We start from the raw sequence: 16329 nt of genomic DNA on the forward strand, positions 1-16329 counted from the left end.
GTGACAAAAACGAATCATTCTGACCAAAGCCAAAACGTGCCTAATCAACCATGCCCTGGAGTGTTATTCAAGCTTACGAAATTTAAAGGACAACTCATGCATTAAATTAAACGTTATTCGCCAAATTAGGTTGGCTTTCTATATTGAAGATATCTTTTGCAAAATCTCTAACGGTCATTGACTGGAATATTTTTCCTTTTATATGCTATCAATGTCAAGGGTAGTAATGGACACTTTAAAAAGCCTCAAAAAGGAACTATGATCTTATCACTTCTAAGAGCAGGAAAATTTCAGAACGTTCCATTCCAGTGCTTCCAGTCCCTAGGAGATATCTCTTCGCTGAAGAGGTTTTTATGAGGCATCCAAAGAACTATGATACTGAAAATTGCTACTGCTGAACATTTTGACATTGACTTAAATTTCCTCTTTCTTTTCTCATTATAACTTGTATTTATTAACAGTTTATTTTACTTAATTTTTAGACCAGGTTAGGAAGGACCATCATGTGAAGTTAACTGACTTAACCATCTGTTATAAATGTCACTCATTGTTTAAAATGTTATTAATATTATTTATTTACTTAGTGGGCTTGTTTTTTGGAACACAAAACATACCATTAATATTTCAGTCTAGTTTTTTGGGTTTTCTGATTTTCATATATTACATTAAACTTATATTTTCCCAATATTTTTATTTTCTATAGACATTGGATTCTGCGAAGTTTCTCCACCGGTTTGATAACCTTGGATGTAATGCAATGTGGGAAAGAAGAAATATTGTCTAAGGATGTAAGATTTTATCACATGATCTGTTCAATCTTCAGCTAAGAATAAATGTCTTGACCCACTTAGTCACTGTGTTACTTGGTTGCTTCAAACCTTTACACCCTAACACCAATATTTATAATTTCTCTGTACTGTTCTCTATACATTTCCCATGGTGCTTACAAGGAGAATTTGGCTAACAATCAAGAGCTTCTTTACAATTTGGTGATCATTTCCTTTATTCTTGTGATCTTAGTGTTTGGTTCAAGGGTTATAATGTAAGGGTGACCATGTAAGGAGAAATTAGAAGTCAGTCACTCTTAGGAATAAGGGTTGAATAAACTCCCATCTCTAGTAGAACTGTACTTACAAAGGTAATCCTTTTTTTCCCTTTTCTGGAAGAAATCTTGTAAAGGTTCATTAGGTGATGATGTTTAATGCCACATTCTTTCCCTGACAAGAAGGACAATTTTTTGCACAAAATGTGATGTTAGATGATCTGACTTTTGTGAAGTATACCAAATATGCTCACTACTGTTTAGGGGTGTAGGAAATTCAATGCCACTTGCATGTACATGTAGTTTAGTCTTTGGAAATTATGAGTGCCTTCTATATTGGTCAACATGATAAACATTCTTTAAACATCTCAGGTGTTCATGATCTTCCAAGTTGGAGACTAACATGAATATTCTCTTTTATTTGGAACTTCAGACTTTAAAAAGTATAGAAAAGGAGATCTGCAAAGTTCTCTCAGCTGAGAAGTCACTGCATTTGCCACCAATAAATCGAGGAGCTAAAGTGAACACCTATTATCCAACTGTAGATGATCTTCTAATCCAGTATGACTTTGACAGGTACGCATTATGATTTAATGAAAAGTGGGAAAAGCATTAAAAATATATGGAGAAGGGAAAAAAAAGGCAGAGCACGCTGCTTGTAAAAGAGTTTCCTATGGTGTTTTAATTTTAAGAGATTTTTTTCTAGTTAATGATATAAATTAGATTTTTAAAATGTAATTTTAGTTTCAAAATATTATTATTTTTATTTTGATACTGGGCCTTTATGGATACCAGCCTTCTCAAACTGATTGTTAAGAAATTGTTTTTTTTTAGTTTCTAATGTGTTCCTTTCCTCTTTGATTTAGATTAGAATTTGAAACCAATTCTCCCTACCAAAACATCAAAATTCTTCACTCCCAGCAGTTTGGGAATATACTTATTCTAGATGATGACATAAGTAAGTATTTTAGAGCTGCAAACTAAGGCTTTAAAGCTTTGGTTGCAGCTCTCTTTGTAATCATACACAATCATTATTTCAAGGGATGATCTGACAACTCTCTAGGCACACATAGATTGTCACCAGATGAAAACAACATAAAACAGGGAAACATTATTGACAGAAGAAAATACTCAACTTGCTCTTACATTGTACACAGAATTGTGATGACCATTAATAATACTAGCTTCTTTGCACAGATCTTGCTGAAAGTGACTTCATCTATACTAAGACAATAACAGGAAGTGGCAGAGAAGTCTTTAAGGACAAAACCATTCTTATTCTTGGGGGAGGGGATGGTGGAATTCTAAATGAACTCCTGCAATGCTCCCCTGAGTTTGTCACAATGGTTGATGTATCCTTTGAGTAATCCAAGCAACTTTGTAAATTGTATTTTGTAATTTTTTTCCTATTAGGAAACATGTTTTCCCTGTAGGGAAGTTCCAAAACAAGCATGTTGCTTTCTTTTCTTTCTAAACTGTTACGCCATGAATGCAGCTGATTAAGCCACACATTTTTTTCCCAATATTTTTGTAATAAATTAGGGGTGCAGCTTTGGCCACAAGAACATCTGAAAAATGTGCTACAATTTGCTTGAATTAACATTATTGATCTGAAATTTTTAAGTGTGCTTAGCAAACAACTAGGAACTTCATAAAAATATACAACAATAGAAATTATATGTACAGTTTTAAGCTGTTAGTTCATGTGTCTAAGCTGGCCGCATCAACAGGAAATTTTCAATTTGCTTAAAGTTGTATTACCATATGCTTGATCCTTAATTTATCCATTTTTTAAACTATGTAAGATTGATGAAGATGTGATAAACTGTGCTATAAAGTATTTACGAGGGATATGTGGAAATGCTTTAGACAATCTCTCGGGTGAACATCACAAGGTTTGTTGCACCACAGGTTGAGCTTAGAAATCTATGTAATTCATGAGGCCATTTGTGGTACTTACTACCATTTCAAGAAATAGTGTTTGACATGAGGAGGACTCAGCCTCATCCTATTGTCCCGTGCTAATTTTCTTCAGTAATTATCTTTTTTTGTCTTCAGTACACCCTTCTTGTGCCGCCTTGAATGGATTTGGGCCCAGTTTTATAAAGGGTAGATAATGCTATCCAACCAATAAATTGCTATCCAGTAGATAAGTGATAGCAAAAGGTATAGTGTTATCCACTGGATAGAGATTTATCCTTTGGATGGAGTTATCCGACCTTCAAACAACTAGGGCCTGAGGGATAATGTGTATAAATTTGGTTTTGGACATGTGATGTGCTTTGTAAACAGAATGGTGTCATCTTAATGACACTAATAGTGGTCCAATTAACTTCTAAAATCACAACTCAAAGTTTATTGTTATTCATATGTATTTATTATAATACTGAACTGTAGTCATTAATGATGATAATGCGGGTATCAGCGGCCATCCCGAGGGGTCGACCCTCGGGCACCCAGGGGCATTTGTCACAGCTGCCGTGACAAATACATGCTAAAGCCCCTCGGGTAGGGCAAAAAATTGGGACAAATACCCCCACCCTTGGAGCAACCTGGACAACATATAGTCGGTGTTGCCTGTTCCTCGATGCAAAAGTACGAGTGATCATGGTTTACTGAAGCCACATCAGCACTAAAATCCACACAAGTCTCTATGGAGTCCTCAAATTCAAGCTTTCTGGGGCAAACTTTCTTGGCTTGCGGTTGTTCATCACACTGTCTCTTCCTATCGGCAAGACGCTTAGAATGCGAACTAACCGTATGAAATTGAAATCTCGATGTCGCTTTCCTTAAAATGCAATGAACAGATTCTTGGATCGCCGAGTGTCTTGAATTTTTTATCCGCTGGAGGGCTAGAAGAACATTGAGCGAGCGAGCTTGCTTGTCCTGTGGCGAAAACCGCTGAACGTTGAGACAGCAGATTACGTGCAAATCCCGTGGGTATGGCCCCGGGGTATTTTGCCAGAAACACAAAAGCGCTCTAATGCCCCGCATGCGGGGCATGCCTTTGCTACAAATCCCCTGCTAAGCTGGTGGGTTGCCCTTGGGTTGCCCGGGGGTCGACCCCTCGGGATGGCCGCTGATACCCGCATAATTGGTCAGTACATTTTCATAGGTACACATTGGTGATTGCGTGAAATATTTAGAGCAGTGTATAGAGGAAGGCAGAACATTTGATTATGTCATCAATGATTTGACAGCAATTCCTGTCACCAAGGAGCCAATAGGTATGCTAAGATAAGGGAATCTCGTTTCTTTCTTGGTAACAATTATTGAGTGAGTAGGCAAGCTGGTCACATTCTCCATTAAGAAAGGATGTGTCTTGACCTTTTTTTTCTTAACCCTTTAACACCCTATTGTGATTGGCCTCTAATTTCTCCCCAAAGTATAACCCTTGAATCATATGTAAAGATTGTGAGAGTTATGAAAATGATCACCTACTTAAGAAGCTCCTGATTGTCAAATGAATTCTCCTTGTCATTGACACGGTAAATGTGGAAATATCAGTGTGGAGAATATGAATACCTATGTTAGGGTTTAATGGATTGAAAGATAACCGTGTTGATCAAGAGGTCTGGGCATGAGTATGGGTAGGGGTTGCTTGGTGCTAATAGGCAAGACACGTTGCCCTCTCACAAGCTCTCTCCACTGGCAAATAGTTAAATGGGTCTATGCACCTAGAAACTGTGCAGACAACTTGACCCAATGTCATGGGGTAACTTCTAAACTAGCTAAATGAGTCGGTCATCTATGCAAATTTTCTATGAAATGGTATGTCTAAAATTTCTTACCTTAGAGGTCTCAAACCTTCTTGTGTATCTCTGCCTTTATGAGAAGGAAGGAGCAATTTATTTCAAAATACTTGGGCACAGGGACTTGACAACAAGCTGCCTTGATATTTTGTACTTTGCTTGTTTTCTTTTTATGGTGTAATACTGATAAATGTTAAGTTGAAGTGCAACTTTTAGTAAGAGATCCTAATGTTTTCATCTGCTGTTTTGAAAGGTTCCTTGTGGGAATTCTTAAGACTGATTCTGGATATGTCAATGAAGGTGCTGTCATCTAGTGGGAAATATTTCACCCAGGTTTGTAAATTTTATTATTTTACATCATGAAATCTGTACTGGTAATTGTGTGTATATCCTCAGGGAAAGCTCTCAGCACTAAAACTAAACCTTGCACTCTTTTGTTTACATTAGACATAGCTTCTTTGTTGCATGTACTGTGTGCTTCTTTTCTGTTAAGAAAATTTAATAGTAAAGTAACTCATTGATGGTGGAATGAGCACCTTCTAGCCTATTAATTACGAACCTTGTAAATAGGAGACAAATAACACGAACAGGACACAAGGTTGGGTCTCTGAATTGTAACTTCTTCGGTTACACTCATTAAATCTGTAAACCAGAGTAGTATCAAACCATGTCAGGACAAAAGTAGTTAAGACTCATTACTGCAGCCTCATTTCTAGGAAGAACATAGACCTTGGGAACGAGGCTGTCCCAACTGTCAAACCAACTGACTGCTGAAAGAAGAACAGTAGAAGGTTTGAACTCAGATTAACAGAGAACAAAGATGCTTAAGTGTCGTTATGGAAAATTTAACCCTTGCACCTCTAGACTCTCTTCTACCACCTTTGAAGCAATTGGTCATGTTGTATCTTGCCTAAAGTAATATCATAACGAAAAATCAGCCTTATTGTACTTTAAGACTATATATGTATATATATATTTTTTATTTCCAGGGTAACAGTTACAATAAGCCGGATGCTTTACTAATGTACGAACAACAGTTAACCAAGCTGTCTTGCTCTGTCCAATTCAGAAAAGAAGACGTCTTTGTTCCATCTTACCACGAAAAGTATCCTTTGATCATCTAACTACACCGTTTTCCCCTTGTGTCTTTGACCACATTTCCATTGTAGTTTTGCATTCATAGTAGGGTTTACAGTTTGGGGTTTTGATTAAAAGTTCTTGGAACCGTGTGGCCTATAACTGTCCTTGCTTATACCAGGTTTCGTTGCCATGGAGTTACGAGGGTGATGTTTAAAGCCGAATAAAGGGGGTAAATTTCTAAAGAAACTGTGGTGCTGGGTCGGTGGGAGAGTATAACAAAACAATTCAGTATTATTAACTGAGTTGATAACGTAAATTGGCTACCATTATAAGAGTTTCAAAGCTGATTTTTACAGCCTCTGGAATGGAATGCTAGTACATCATAGGTTCATGTACCCGCCATGTTTTTTGTCACATTTCCGTGACGGTTCTCTCACATCCATGTGTACTTCTGGGTGGAGAAAGACAGGTTGAAGGTGAAGTGTCTAGTGTTATGTTCATTTTACCAAAATGAAATAACCCAGCTATTTAAAGTCGTTACATTTGACTAAGATAATAAAGCGTCTTAGTATGAAGAGCAACGGCGCGTTGAAAAGGTTGAACAGCATAGAAACATCAGATCCGCTTCAAGGTTTGTAATTATGTTCTTAACTCTATAAAAACCCTATATAATAATGATATATTGGCTCCTTGACTTATTTGATCCAGATGGGTATTCTACGAAATATGGAAGACGAATGAAAGTACACTCTCATAATACCAATTGTAAACTGAGCTTAATTGATGTCTTACTGGCGATGAAAGTATCGAAATCAATTGTATTTTAGCCGAAATTAGCTTAGTTTGAGGCACTAAACCGTCAAACGACTATGTTTAACAAAGAGACCTTGGAACATAATTAGGTCATCGTTTTAAATAATTTATTATACAACCGTTGTAATAGAACACGCATACCCCCACTAAAATCGTTGGTGTTTATTGTCATGAATATTAAACAACAGTCTATCAGCCCGCTTCTATGTAGCTACCTACTTTGCGTACATTTTAGCCTGACTGCTTGGCTTAGTTTGTCGTCGTGAAAAGAGAACGCTTACACCGAGGCATAGATGCCGTAATGATTTCTCAACGAGCGAACACTCAACTCCCAATGCCTTGTTTAAGGAACCGAAACGAGATAACCTGTGTCTGATACAACTCCCGCTTGCTACGCATGGTTATCTCGAGCCACGAGTATTTTGAACTTCTGTTTAGGCCAATTCGTCTTCCTAAACATTTATTTGACCCCGTCGATCATTTGAGCTTGTTGCTGATCCCCATAAGCTTAGAGAAAGCTTCTCAAATCAAGCCCAAAGGAAAAATGAACAACAAGGCCTACAGCTAACTTGGTCCTAACCGGGATTATCTTTGTAAGTATAAATAAATGGTGAGTAGGGCTACCCTCTCCCCAAATAAAGAAGAAACAAAGACAAAGTAACTTTACAATTAGCCATTGCAACTTATAATGTTAAATGCCTGCCCTCTCCCCCCTCCTGAAAAGTATCTCCCGTGATCTATGTTGGTATGTGTGGACTCGTAAGAAAATGAATCGAATTCTCGTCTCTCTCCTAAGGTGAGATTCATAGGGCTATCTTTAAGGTTAAGGTAGCTTCAAGGTTGCCATTAGAGAAGTAAAAAATTGTATTTGTGTTATTGTGATGCGGCAAGTTTGAAGGGTTTGAAGATTGTAGGGTGGGCTCTCGGCGACTTCCGAGCGAGAGAAATCGTCTTTCAAATCATGGTCTAACTCTAACTCGTTTGTGTATGTTAGACCAGTAGTGTTTTTTTTCATGAGAAAACATCATGTGAGCTTAAGGTCTTTCTGGACTTGAAAAAGGTAATAAAACGACGCAAAGATTGGTCTGCCTCATTGTCAGTTAACCAAACCTCAAAGTCATGACGATTGAATACTGAAGAAACATCTTCAAGAAAGCATCCACTTTGAAAGACCATAATAGTCATGAAAGGATTGTTCCTTTGGCCCAAGCCTCCTCTATCTCTCAGAGGAACTGTGACGTCAGCACTACCTTCACAGCGGCTCGCACACTTTCAACCCCCTTATAATCAAAGACGAATTTCAATACGGTTATTGTCTCAGAGTCAGTCATTGTGTTTCCAGTACTAGTCGATAGGAAACGTTTGATAAGAGTGCCCTTGACTTATTTTGCCCGAACTTCTTCGTACACCGCCTCTCGATTTACTACGTTCTGTTAAAGAAAGCGAGCTCATTCAATTTCATAAGATGGCTTCTAATAATTCTGGCGAAGGAGCAGAAACCGTTGAGATCACTGAGTTAAATGCTATCAAAAGCATAACAAACGATGAGATAATCGTTGAAAAGGGTAAGTTATATTGTTGAAGAGATTTTTCAAGTTATCCTGAACACGAGAGATGTTGGAAAGTACACTAACACTGTTTAAGCCTCCACCTCCCTCGAATTATGAAATCCGATACAGCAAAGCACTCGAATTGTTCTCGTTTTGAGACCAGAGTGCCTGTAAATGGGCGCACTGAATATCAATGAAAAATCAGAATATCATGAGAAATTTTACTTGACTATGTATGGTAGCGAAGAAAATATGGGGAACGACAGAGTGGGATGCTACGGAGTCCTGTACGCTTTTAATCTAAACACTTACGGGCAATAAAATAAGGAAGATGGCGGAATGATTGTGAACCAACGGGCCATATTACATAGTCGATGGGCGTCGTATTATATTTAGCAAGACTCAAGATCAGCCGCAAGAGTGACTTCATCGATACTCTGATGTAAAACTGACACGATTTTAAAGCTCTTGGCACAGACACGAAGGCCTAATTAGCATTTTAACAGGGCTAAATTGAGCAGAGGCCATTCTGCAATTAACATAAATGTCACGCAAATGTTTCGAATGATAGCTTTGTTTCCAGTCAGTCCTAAAAGCTACTTTCGGTAGGAGCCGTTCCTATCCATTAGTAAATGATATAACTGCCGTATTCTTTATTAGAGGTCATATGTTTGCTCCTTCGGTGATAGAGGTTTGTACATAGATCAGTCACGTTCATGCTCTATTTTTGTGGACTCCGAGTTTTCTGTGAATAGAATTCTGTACTTCTGGCCAGGCTTCGCTTTTAGCTGGTTTATTATCGGCGGAGATGTCCCAACTCTAAATTCTTAGCAGGTTGCCTCAAATGATTTATATTTTTTGCCCATGAAGAGCATAGCAGACGGGAAAGTGTATCATTGTTTCCCTGTGTCGTGAGAAGTCTCTAATAAATATGGTTTCTTCGTAAGCAGGAGCTGATTCAAGTGACGAGAAGAGAGAGAAAGCAAGACATCATTTCTCTGAGCCGTGGGAAGACAGTGATGTGATTCTAGTTGTGGAGAATGAAAAGTTTCATGTCCATCGCCTGATAATGAGTATGAACTCGCCAGTGTTTAAAGCCATATTCAAATCTCAGTTTAAAGAGGCAACCGCTAACGAGATTCCACTGCCTGGGAAAAACGCAAAGGGAGTCTTGGACTTTTTAATGAAAATTTATGGACCCCAGTACACAAAAAAGAAAGTGGAAATCACAAGTAAGAATTATTAGGATAATTATTATTTTTGTTTTGAGAAAAATGACTCATCTACGAGAGAACTTCGTAGACAGCTATGATTTATTCAACAAGGGAAGAGTACAATTCAACAAATCCTGAAAGTCACGCATCTTTTCTCATTTCCATTTGCTCCTTGGAATACCGTTATCAAAAATGACATTCAAATACAAGCACAAAAGTACAAAAGTTAAAAGTTATGACAAAAAAATAAAATCTTGTATTTCCATTTAGAGAATTCTTCTTTAAAAGCTACTTTGTCGATATTTTGAAGAATCCTTCTCTTTCATAGCCTTATCCCGTCAACCAAACACTGGGGTAGTGGGGTCAGGACGAGAGAATTTTAAACGTTTTGCAAACCTCTTGACTACGTCTGAGATTTAGCGAGGCCCTTTGAAGGACTTTGAATCCGTCCAGGAAGGTTTCGAGTGATTATACAGTCGTGGAAAAAAATTTAATGTCACCACTTGCATAATTTACACTTAGGTGTGCATGTACCACAGTATTAATCGGTACTGATTCTGCGGGGAATCAGTCAATTAACTTTCTCAATATTTACAAAATATTAAATCTTAGTGGAAAACGTGGAACAACTTATGCAGTTAAGTGACGAGTATCAAGTTACAGAACACATTTTCAAACCTTGTGTGGAGTTCCTTGAAGACGAACCTAAAACTAAGGAAAATGTCATGAAGATTCGAGCGCTTGCAGAGTTTTATGACCTGGAGAAAGTGTGTCAGGATTGCGACGAACTGCTCAGGGGTATGACGCTGGGGACTCTTTCTGAAACCGTCCAGTTTGAAAATGTTGAGAAGGATAAACTGCAGCATTTTCTGACGCAGAGGATAAAAGTGCTGGAAGATTATCTGGAGAAATTGTATCCACAATTCATAGGCCTCCTGGAATGTTGTTTGTGGTTGTGGCATGAGAATAACCGGTCCCTTGAATGGTGTCCTACTCATTTCAGCAGAGGAAAAGTAGATTTCAATCTTGATAAATGTATCAAGGGATGTAATGATTGTAAGAAAATGCTGGGTCGTTTGGCTTCATCCACTTTCCCAAGAATTAAAGGCTATTATACTAACAATACACCATACTATAATTTCCAAAACACTTATGGCAATGCTATCTCCAATCGTCATCGTTTTGACAAGTGTTTGCCAGATATAATTCAGAGATACTCTCAGTTAATGGCTTTATAAATGAAACATTAAGAAATGTGGCGCCAATGTAACATAAGTTAATAACTTACTAAGATTCGGTGTACATTTTTTCGAACTACATCGCATGAACATTTATTTTAAGATGAAATTTTCATTATTCTGGAACACTTGATAACTTGAATTTTGAGCATCATGGTATTCATGCATGGTTTTCACGAAGTCGCTCCTGATCATTCGGAAATAATTAAAATAAGGCTTATGCTCCACTGTTAGGGGCTTATTTTACAACAGAATTAGGAGAAATTTGTGAAGTATGTAGCCATAAAAGGTAAATTTGAAGAGGAAAGAGTTTTTAGATGTGACATGGATTGTAAACGGGGTTAAATTAAATTTGTAAACATGAGGGGCCTTAGGCCCCCCCAAAAATTCGCAGCATGCATTCTACGGAGGCGCTATCATTTGTCATCAATTTAGAGAATTACGTTAACACTTGCATTCCGTAGCAGTCCATTTGGTTCATTAAAACGGGACATGCCATGAAGATCAATCAACAGGTCACGAAGAATTAAACGTGCTCTTGAATTATGTAAAAAAAATAGTAGATTAAAGCAGTAAAATATTGGAGAAAAAGATTTGCGTTCAGGATGAATGCCGCCAAAGCATTACAAATGCATGTAGCCTCTTCAACTGTAGTTTAAAATTTGTGGCAAAATAGTGCTGTATTTAAATACTCATGTATTTCTGGGTATCATGAAACTTAGTCTCATTATAAATGAGAAGTATTACTTCAAATAAATTTCAAAGTTTCAGCGGTTGTTGTATCTGTGAACGGTAGCGCTCGCGTCAGCGTTTAGGATTCGTTTGCATATAAATTGCGTAACGTCATATGTTGTTTCCTTGTGCGTGCCACATACAGCTGGGCAAGGAACCTTCCGTCCATTGTGGTTGGTTTTCATAAACGTTAAAGGTTCACCTAATAATTCATGTTTCACCTAAACTCTAATGAAAATTTAGAAAAAACAATAAATCTTGGATCGGAATCGCGTGGCGCGAAGCTGAGTTAGATGGTGAGTTGGAAAAGTATCATGAGACCCTGGCCTGTATATTAGGCAACAGTTTTTTTGTATGGCAGTGATGAACAGAGAGCAAAGGTCTCAAAAGCCATATCAGAAGTGGCCAATTTAGTTATGGATGCACATGGAGCTAAGGATGCACATGGAACTTACCAACCGCTTATCAACAGCTCTTGAAAGAGTATGCGTGTGCCTGATTGGGTCTTGCTCTATTTTAAATTGCAAGCAAAATTGCCAGATGCTGCCTGGCAAACTCTTTTTAATCTCACTCAGCTTGGAAAAAGTAGGGTAAGTTTGACCTTATAACTCCAAGGTATTATGTTCAGAGTATAATGACTTTTTCTAATCCTTTGAAAAATTTAACGGCTCAATTTTTATCAAATTTGATGATTTCCAGTAGTTTGAAGCTAGATTTTAATCTCACGGGCAAGTAGCTAAAACCACAAAACCTAAAATTTTATACGACAAGAAGATAAAAAAGACCACCAAGATAATCCCAATGGATTCTAGTAAACTCACCTCTCACCCTTCCACCAAAGCCTTATTTTGTGGTCAGCGGGTGTTACCAGAAATAAGTTCTCTCAATTTCAACGGTTTACGATCAAGTCGCCCGAAACCAGAGTCATGTTCCCCGAAATTCATATTCATGTCGCCCGAAATCCCAAGTCATGTCGCCCGAAATTTTATCGAGTGTTTAAACTTGAAGAAAAGAAACATCTTAAGTAAATCGCAAGGAATAAAGTCGTAAAATGTTGACTCGTGAAACTCGGGCTGTTCGTTTCGCTCTCGTTTGATATCACGGAGATAGTAATCCTAAAATAGAACACGAAAATAAAAAAAATAAAAAATAATAGTAATAGCAGTTACAGTATGGTTCTAACTGTTATTGTTTTACCTGTGGAAGCATTCTGTTTCGAACGAAGGTTCACATCACTACGATTGGAACATTGGAAAACGCCGCCATCTTGAATACAGCACCTGCTCAAGAATCATCATATGGTCGCCAAGCAAGATTGTGACGTTGCGGTAAATTCAGACACGCATTAATACAAACATATTTATTGCTAGCAACGAAACCTAATCACACGCGAGGACGTGGGGGTTGTCCAAGTGACACCCGCCCCTTGAAAACCAATTCAAATGCCAACTTAAGGTATATTCGTTATGAAAAAAAAATACTTATTACATATCTGTTTTTTTTTTCATCGTGATAAAATAAACTATTCCTTTTAAAATAGAATAATAATAATAATAATAATAATAATAATAATAATAATAATATCATTTCTTGCCTAAACGCGAGCAAAACTAAAGAAAGCTAATCTGTACGAACCGGTCCATGTGCTAAATGAGTCGGTTCTTGAGCTCTCAGCAGCGGGGACCTGGTCACTTGGGTTAGATGCCGCAAGAGAACATGCAACACACAACCAATCTATTCTTCCTCTGATTATTTCCAAACGGTAGGTGGCTTGGTCGACACCAGTCCCGCAGATACGATGCTGCTAAAATCCGCAATCGTCGCACCGAAGGGCTTGCTGGCGTAGTCGAACCTCATTTCCGCACTCGACACAGGGATGAAGGCTCATTGTATAATTCTTTTGCGTACGCGTAATGATCTCGTGTTTCAGCCAGCTGATTATCTCGGAATGAGGTGGCTGTTATTCATTTACCCTCTTTATATATGGTTAACCGGATCAAAATTTACATGTGACCTTTTTTTAGTTTTTACTGATTAAAATAGTGGTTGGTTTGAGCGTATGATTCCTTATAGCTTGAATTCAGGAGTAAGCATAGGAAAGAATCCGAGTTATGCAGGTTAAATTTTGCCTTCCCCACGACATTGGGCATTCTAGCTACTTGATAACTCATTACATGTAAAGCAAGAGATGACATACATATTGCCCAGATAATCATATTCAGGACCCTGTTCAGGCCTTTGTAAAAATATAGCGAGATACTACTGTGCGCAGATGTCTTAATTAGGCTAAAAGAGCACATTTTTCTGGATAATTGTTCTTTTATCGCATAATACGCTCAAACCATAGTTGAGCGTATTATGCGATTAACAAGGTATTTAATGCTATGCTTTGATCTCAAAACCAAGTCGTAACTCTGAAAGCAGGCATAAACAACAATCCGCTCATCCTGTATCATCTGTACCGTAGAAAGAGATGTAAATGTCCACATTATAAGCAAATACACGAAACCACTGAAAAAAATAAATTTAGAACGTTGAGAACAACCCCTGTCTAAGACATGGATATCGCTAAGAGAATATAGTTATCACCCTTGATATCGCCCAATATTGTTTAACATGCATAATTATTTCAAAACAGCGAAACTTCTTTGCCCCTAAAACACAAATGGATATCATAAAAACATTTCTAAAATTTGTTGCAAGTTAAAAGCCCAAAGTTGATGTTTCATAGAGAAACAGTGGAGTTGCATCGTTCAAAGAAGTTAAAGGAATTTCTTAATTAAACCAGGTTGCCGCACTTATTTTCATTGCGGTTATTCTCTTGAAAATACAGCTGTTGTAAGAGTCTATCATAAATAAGTATTTACGCGGGTTTGGAAAGAATTGTGATTTGACTTGTTAGCGATTTTGCAAAGAAGTGCTATCTCCTGTGGTTTATGAACTATTCAAATGATCTTTGAATGCTCCTCGTGTCTCCAAAATTACTAGTGTCAGCCAATAACCTACTAATTAGTTTTGTAAATTTAAAGTGCTCTTTTTGAATTGGAACTGCTTCGCATAGGATTTCAATTTTTGATATTCCAAATATCAGCGTATTTATATTGGTAGCGATTAGTCTTAAAATCAACCTGAAATATCATCAGTATAATTATTCGGGACAAATATTCTAATTGTTTCAGATAACTACAGTAGGATCAGACAGCCGAGAAGGATGCTATTTACATCGAAAAAGATCTATAACGGGGGCGAATCATTAGTCTTTTGCAATTAAGGGGTTGGGTGGGATATTTTTGGTGAGTGCTAGACTTGGTAACATATAAATATAACGAGCTAAAACACAAACCATTCATTCCAAGAATGACATCACAACTCTACCTATACCAGACTCCCAACCCTAACCGCAAGTAATATAGCGCTCAGTTCCAAGAATTCCACTGAAACCTAAGCGTAATCTCGCCCTTATAACAACACTTTTTTTAATCAGCTAACTTGGTGTGCTTTCTTCGTGGCATCACGACCTCAAGTATTATGGCCTCGAACACCACCTCAGCGACAGAAATAGGCGAAAGTTCAGGTATTAAGTTCCTTTCAATTTCAGCCTCCGTTACAGCATGTGACTAGCTTAGATAATCATTCAGGACCCTGCTCAGGCCTCTTGAAAACATACTGAGATATTGTTGCATGCAGATGTCTTAATTAGACGAAAATAGCTTATTTCTCTGGATAATTGTTCTTTTATCGTATAATACGCTCAAACCATGGTTGAATTACGTTCACAATCACTTAAAATCAATCATTTTCGACCAACTGGTAAATCCAACTGGAATCGAACGCGATGGATCGAATCTCGACCATTTCAGTTATAGTATTCGGCTATAAGAAAGCAAACCTTTTGCAGAGTTAGGTGGTTGATATGATGATGACTTCCGCGCAGGTGCTTGTTGGAAACACAAGTCAGGTTATCACCGAATGAAGTTCTTTTTAGTACTTCCCTCATTCGAACGACCACACAGTACAATCAGTTCTAACTCTATGGTTTAAACAAATTCGAATATTATGGGGTGTAAGTATGAAATTACGCCGTCTCAGCTGATTTCCATGGTCTTCGAGAACTCGAGAGGTTCGTGACAAGTGTGAAATGGCTGGTAAATTGCCTTCTCGCAATTGTACGTAAATGTACATCTGTTGTTACAAATATTTTGCAGGTCGATAGAAAGTCTAATGAGTATTCCGCTTCTGTGCTCTCGAATACTTTCTGTTGCCAACAGATATGTTATTTGATCTCTCAAAATTATTGTTTCCGTATAATATGTGATCAAAGAGTTAAAACATGAGAGTTAAAAATCTCTTATAGTCACGACTTTCAAAATCTTAGGCGATCTTTTGCGGTATACATCGATTCGAAACAAATGAACACATAAAAATATGCATGCGTAACTTGCTTTAATTGGTTACCTTCGTAATCATTCATCCGTGAGAGAAGTTGTTGATATCCAAATACATCAATTCAGGAGCGGACCATTTGACTTTTGTGGGGCTAGATGGGTGATTGGGCGTTTTCATTTGGAAAGGGAGAAGGGAAGGGAAAGGAGAGTCCTGGGGTGCCCCTACCCCTTGAGAGACTTTTTTTCAGTAATCAAAAAGCCATTGGAGAAAAGTCCACTTTTTAAAATTTGTTTTGTGTCAACTAGAGACGTCTAAAGGTGCATTTAAAACTCACTATATGGAGAATATCAGATTTAAGATAAAACAGGTCGCTGCAAAACACGAGCGAAAATTTAACCTCACAGTTTGTAAAGCATTCTTTGTTAGCTCTGTGTACTTTATTAATTCTTTCGTGGATCCACTGTTTGTGCCCGAGCCTGCATAAAACACTATCATTAATCGGTAATGTGACATTGAGGTGGA

At 37.7% G+C, this 16329-nt stretch overlaps 2 protein-coding genes across 2 annotated transcripts in view; both read left to right on the forward strand.

Annotated features, from left to right (window-relative positions):
- Positions 1–6885, forward strand: part of LOC113671991 (spermine synthase) — a 7473-nt gene extending 588 nt beyond the window's left edge. Inside the window, exons 2-10 of the mRNA XM_027188258.2 lie at positions 704–788; positions 1476–1618; positions 1909–2000; positions 2240–2394; positions 2848–2937; positions 4158–4269; positions 5048–5127; positions 5784–5899; positions 6583–6885. Of these exons, the coding sequence (XP_027044059.2) occupies positions 704–788; positions 1476–1618; positions 1909–2000; positions 2240–2394; positions 2848–2937; positions 4158–4269; positions 5048–5127; positions 5784–5899; positions 6583–6631 (922 nt within the window). The 3' untranslated portion in view covers positions 6632–6885. The remainder of the gene's footprint in view (positions 1–703; positions 789–1475; positions 1619–1908; positions 2001–2239; positions 2395–2847; positions 2938–4157; positions 4270–5047; positions 5128–5783; positions 5900–6582) is intronic.
- Positions 6886–7938: 1053 nt separating this feature from the next.
- Positions 7939–11459, forward strand: LOC113671992 (actin-binding protein IPP-like). Its single transcript, XM_027188259.2, has 3 exons — positions 7939–8252; positions 9188–9469; positions 10064–11459. Exons 1-3 carry the CDS (start codon positions 8153–8155, stop codon positions 10687–10689), a joined length of 1008 nt encoding a protein of 335 aa, XP_027044060.2. The 5' UTR covers positions 7939–8152; the 3' UTR covers positions 10690–11459.
- The last annotated feature ends 4870 nt before the right edge of the window (positions 11460–16329 follow it).

Source organism: Pocillopora damicornis, chromosome 8 (genome assembly GCF_964200805.1).
Source record: "Pocillopora damicornis chromosome 8, jaPocDami1.2, whole genome shotgun sequence".
Taxonomy (NCBI): domain Eukaryota; kingdom Metazoa; phylum Cnidaria; class Anthozoa; order Scleractinia; family Pocilloporidae; genus Pocillopora; species Pocillopora damicornis.

Excerpts from the sequence above, each read along its gene's own strand:
- LOC113671992 (XM_027188259.2), top strand. The coding sequence starts at position 8,153 with ATGGCTTCTAATAATTCTGGCGAAGGAGCAGAAACCGTTGAGATCACT. Across the intron at positions 8,253-9,187 it reads TGAGATAATCGTTGAAAAGG|GAGCTGATTCAAGTGACGAG; the intron begins GTAAGTTATATT and ends CTTCGTAAGCAG. Across the intron at positions 9,470-10,063 it reads AAAGAAAGTGGAAATCACAA|TGGAAAACGTGGAACAACTT; the intron begins GTAAGAATTATT and ends ATTAAATCTTAG.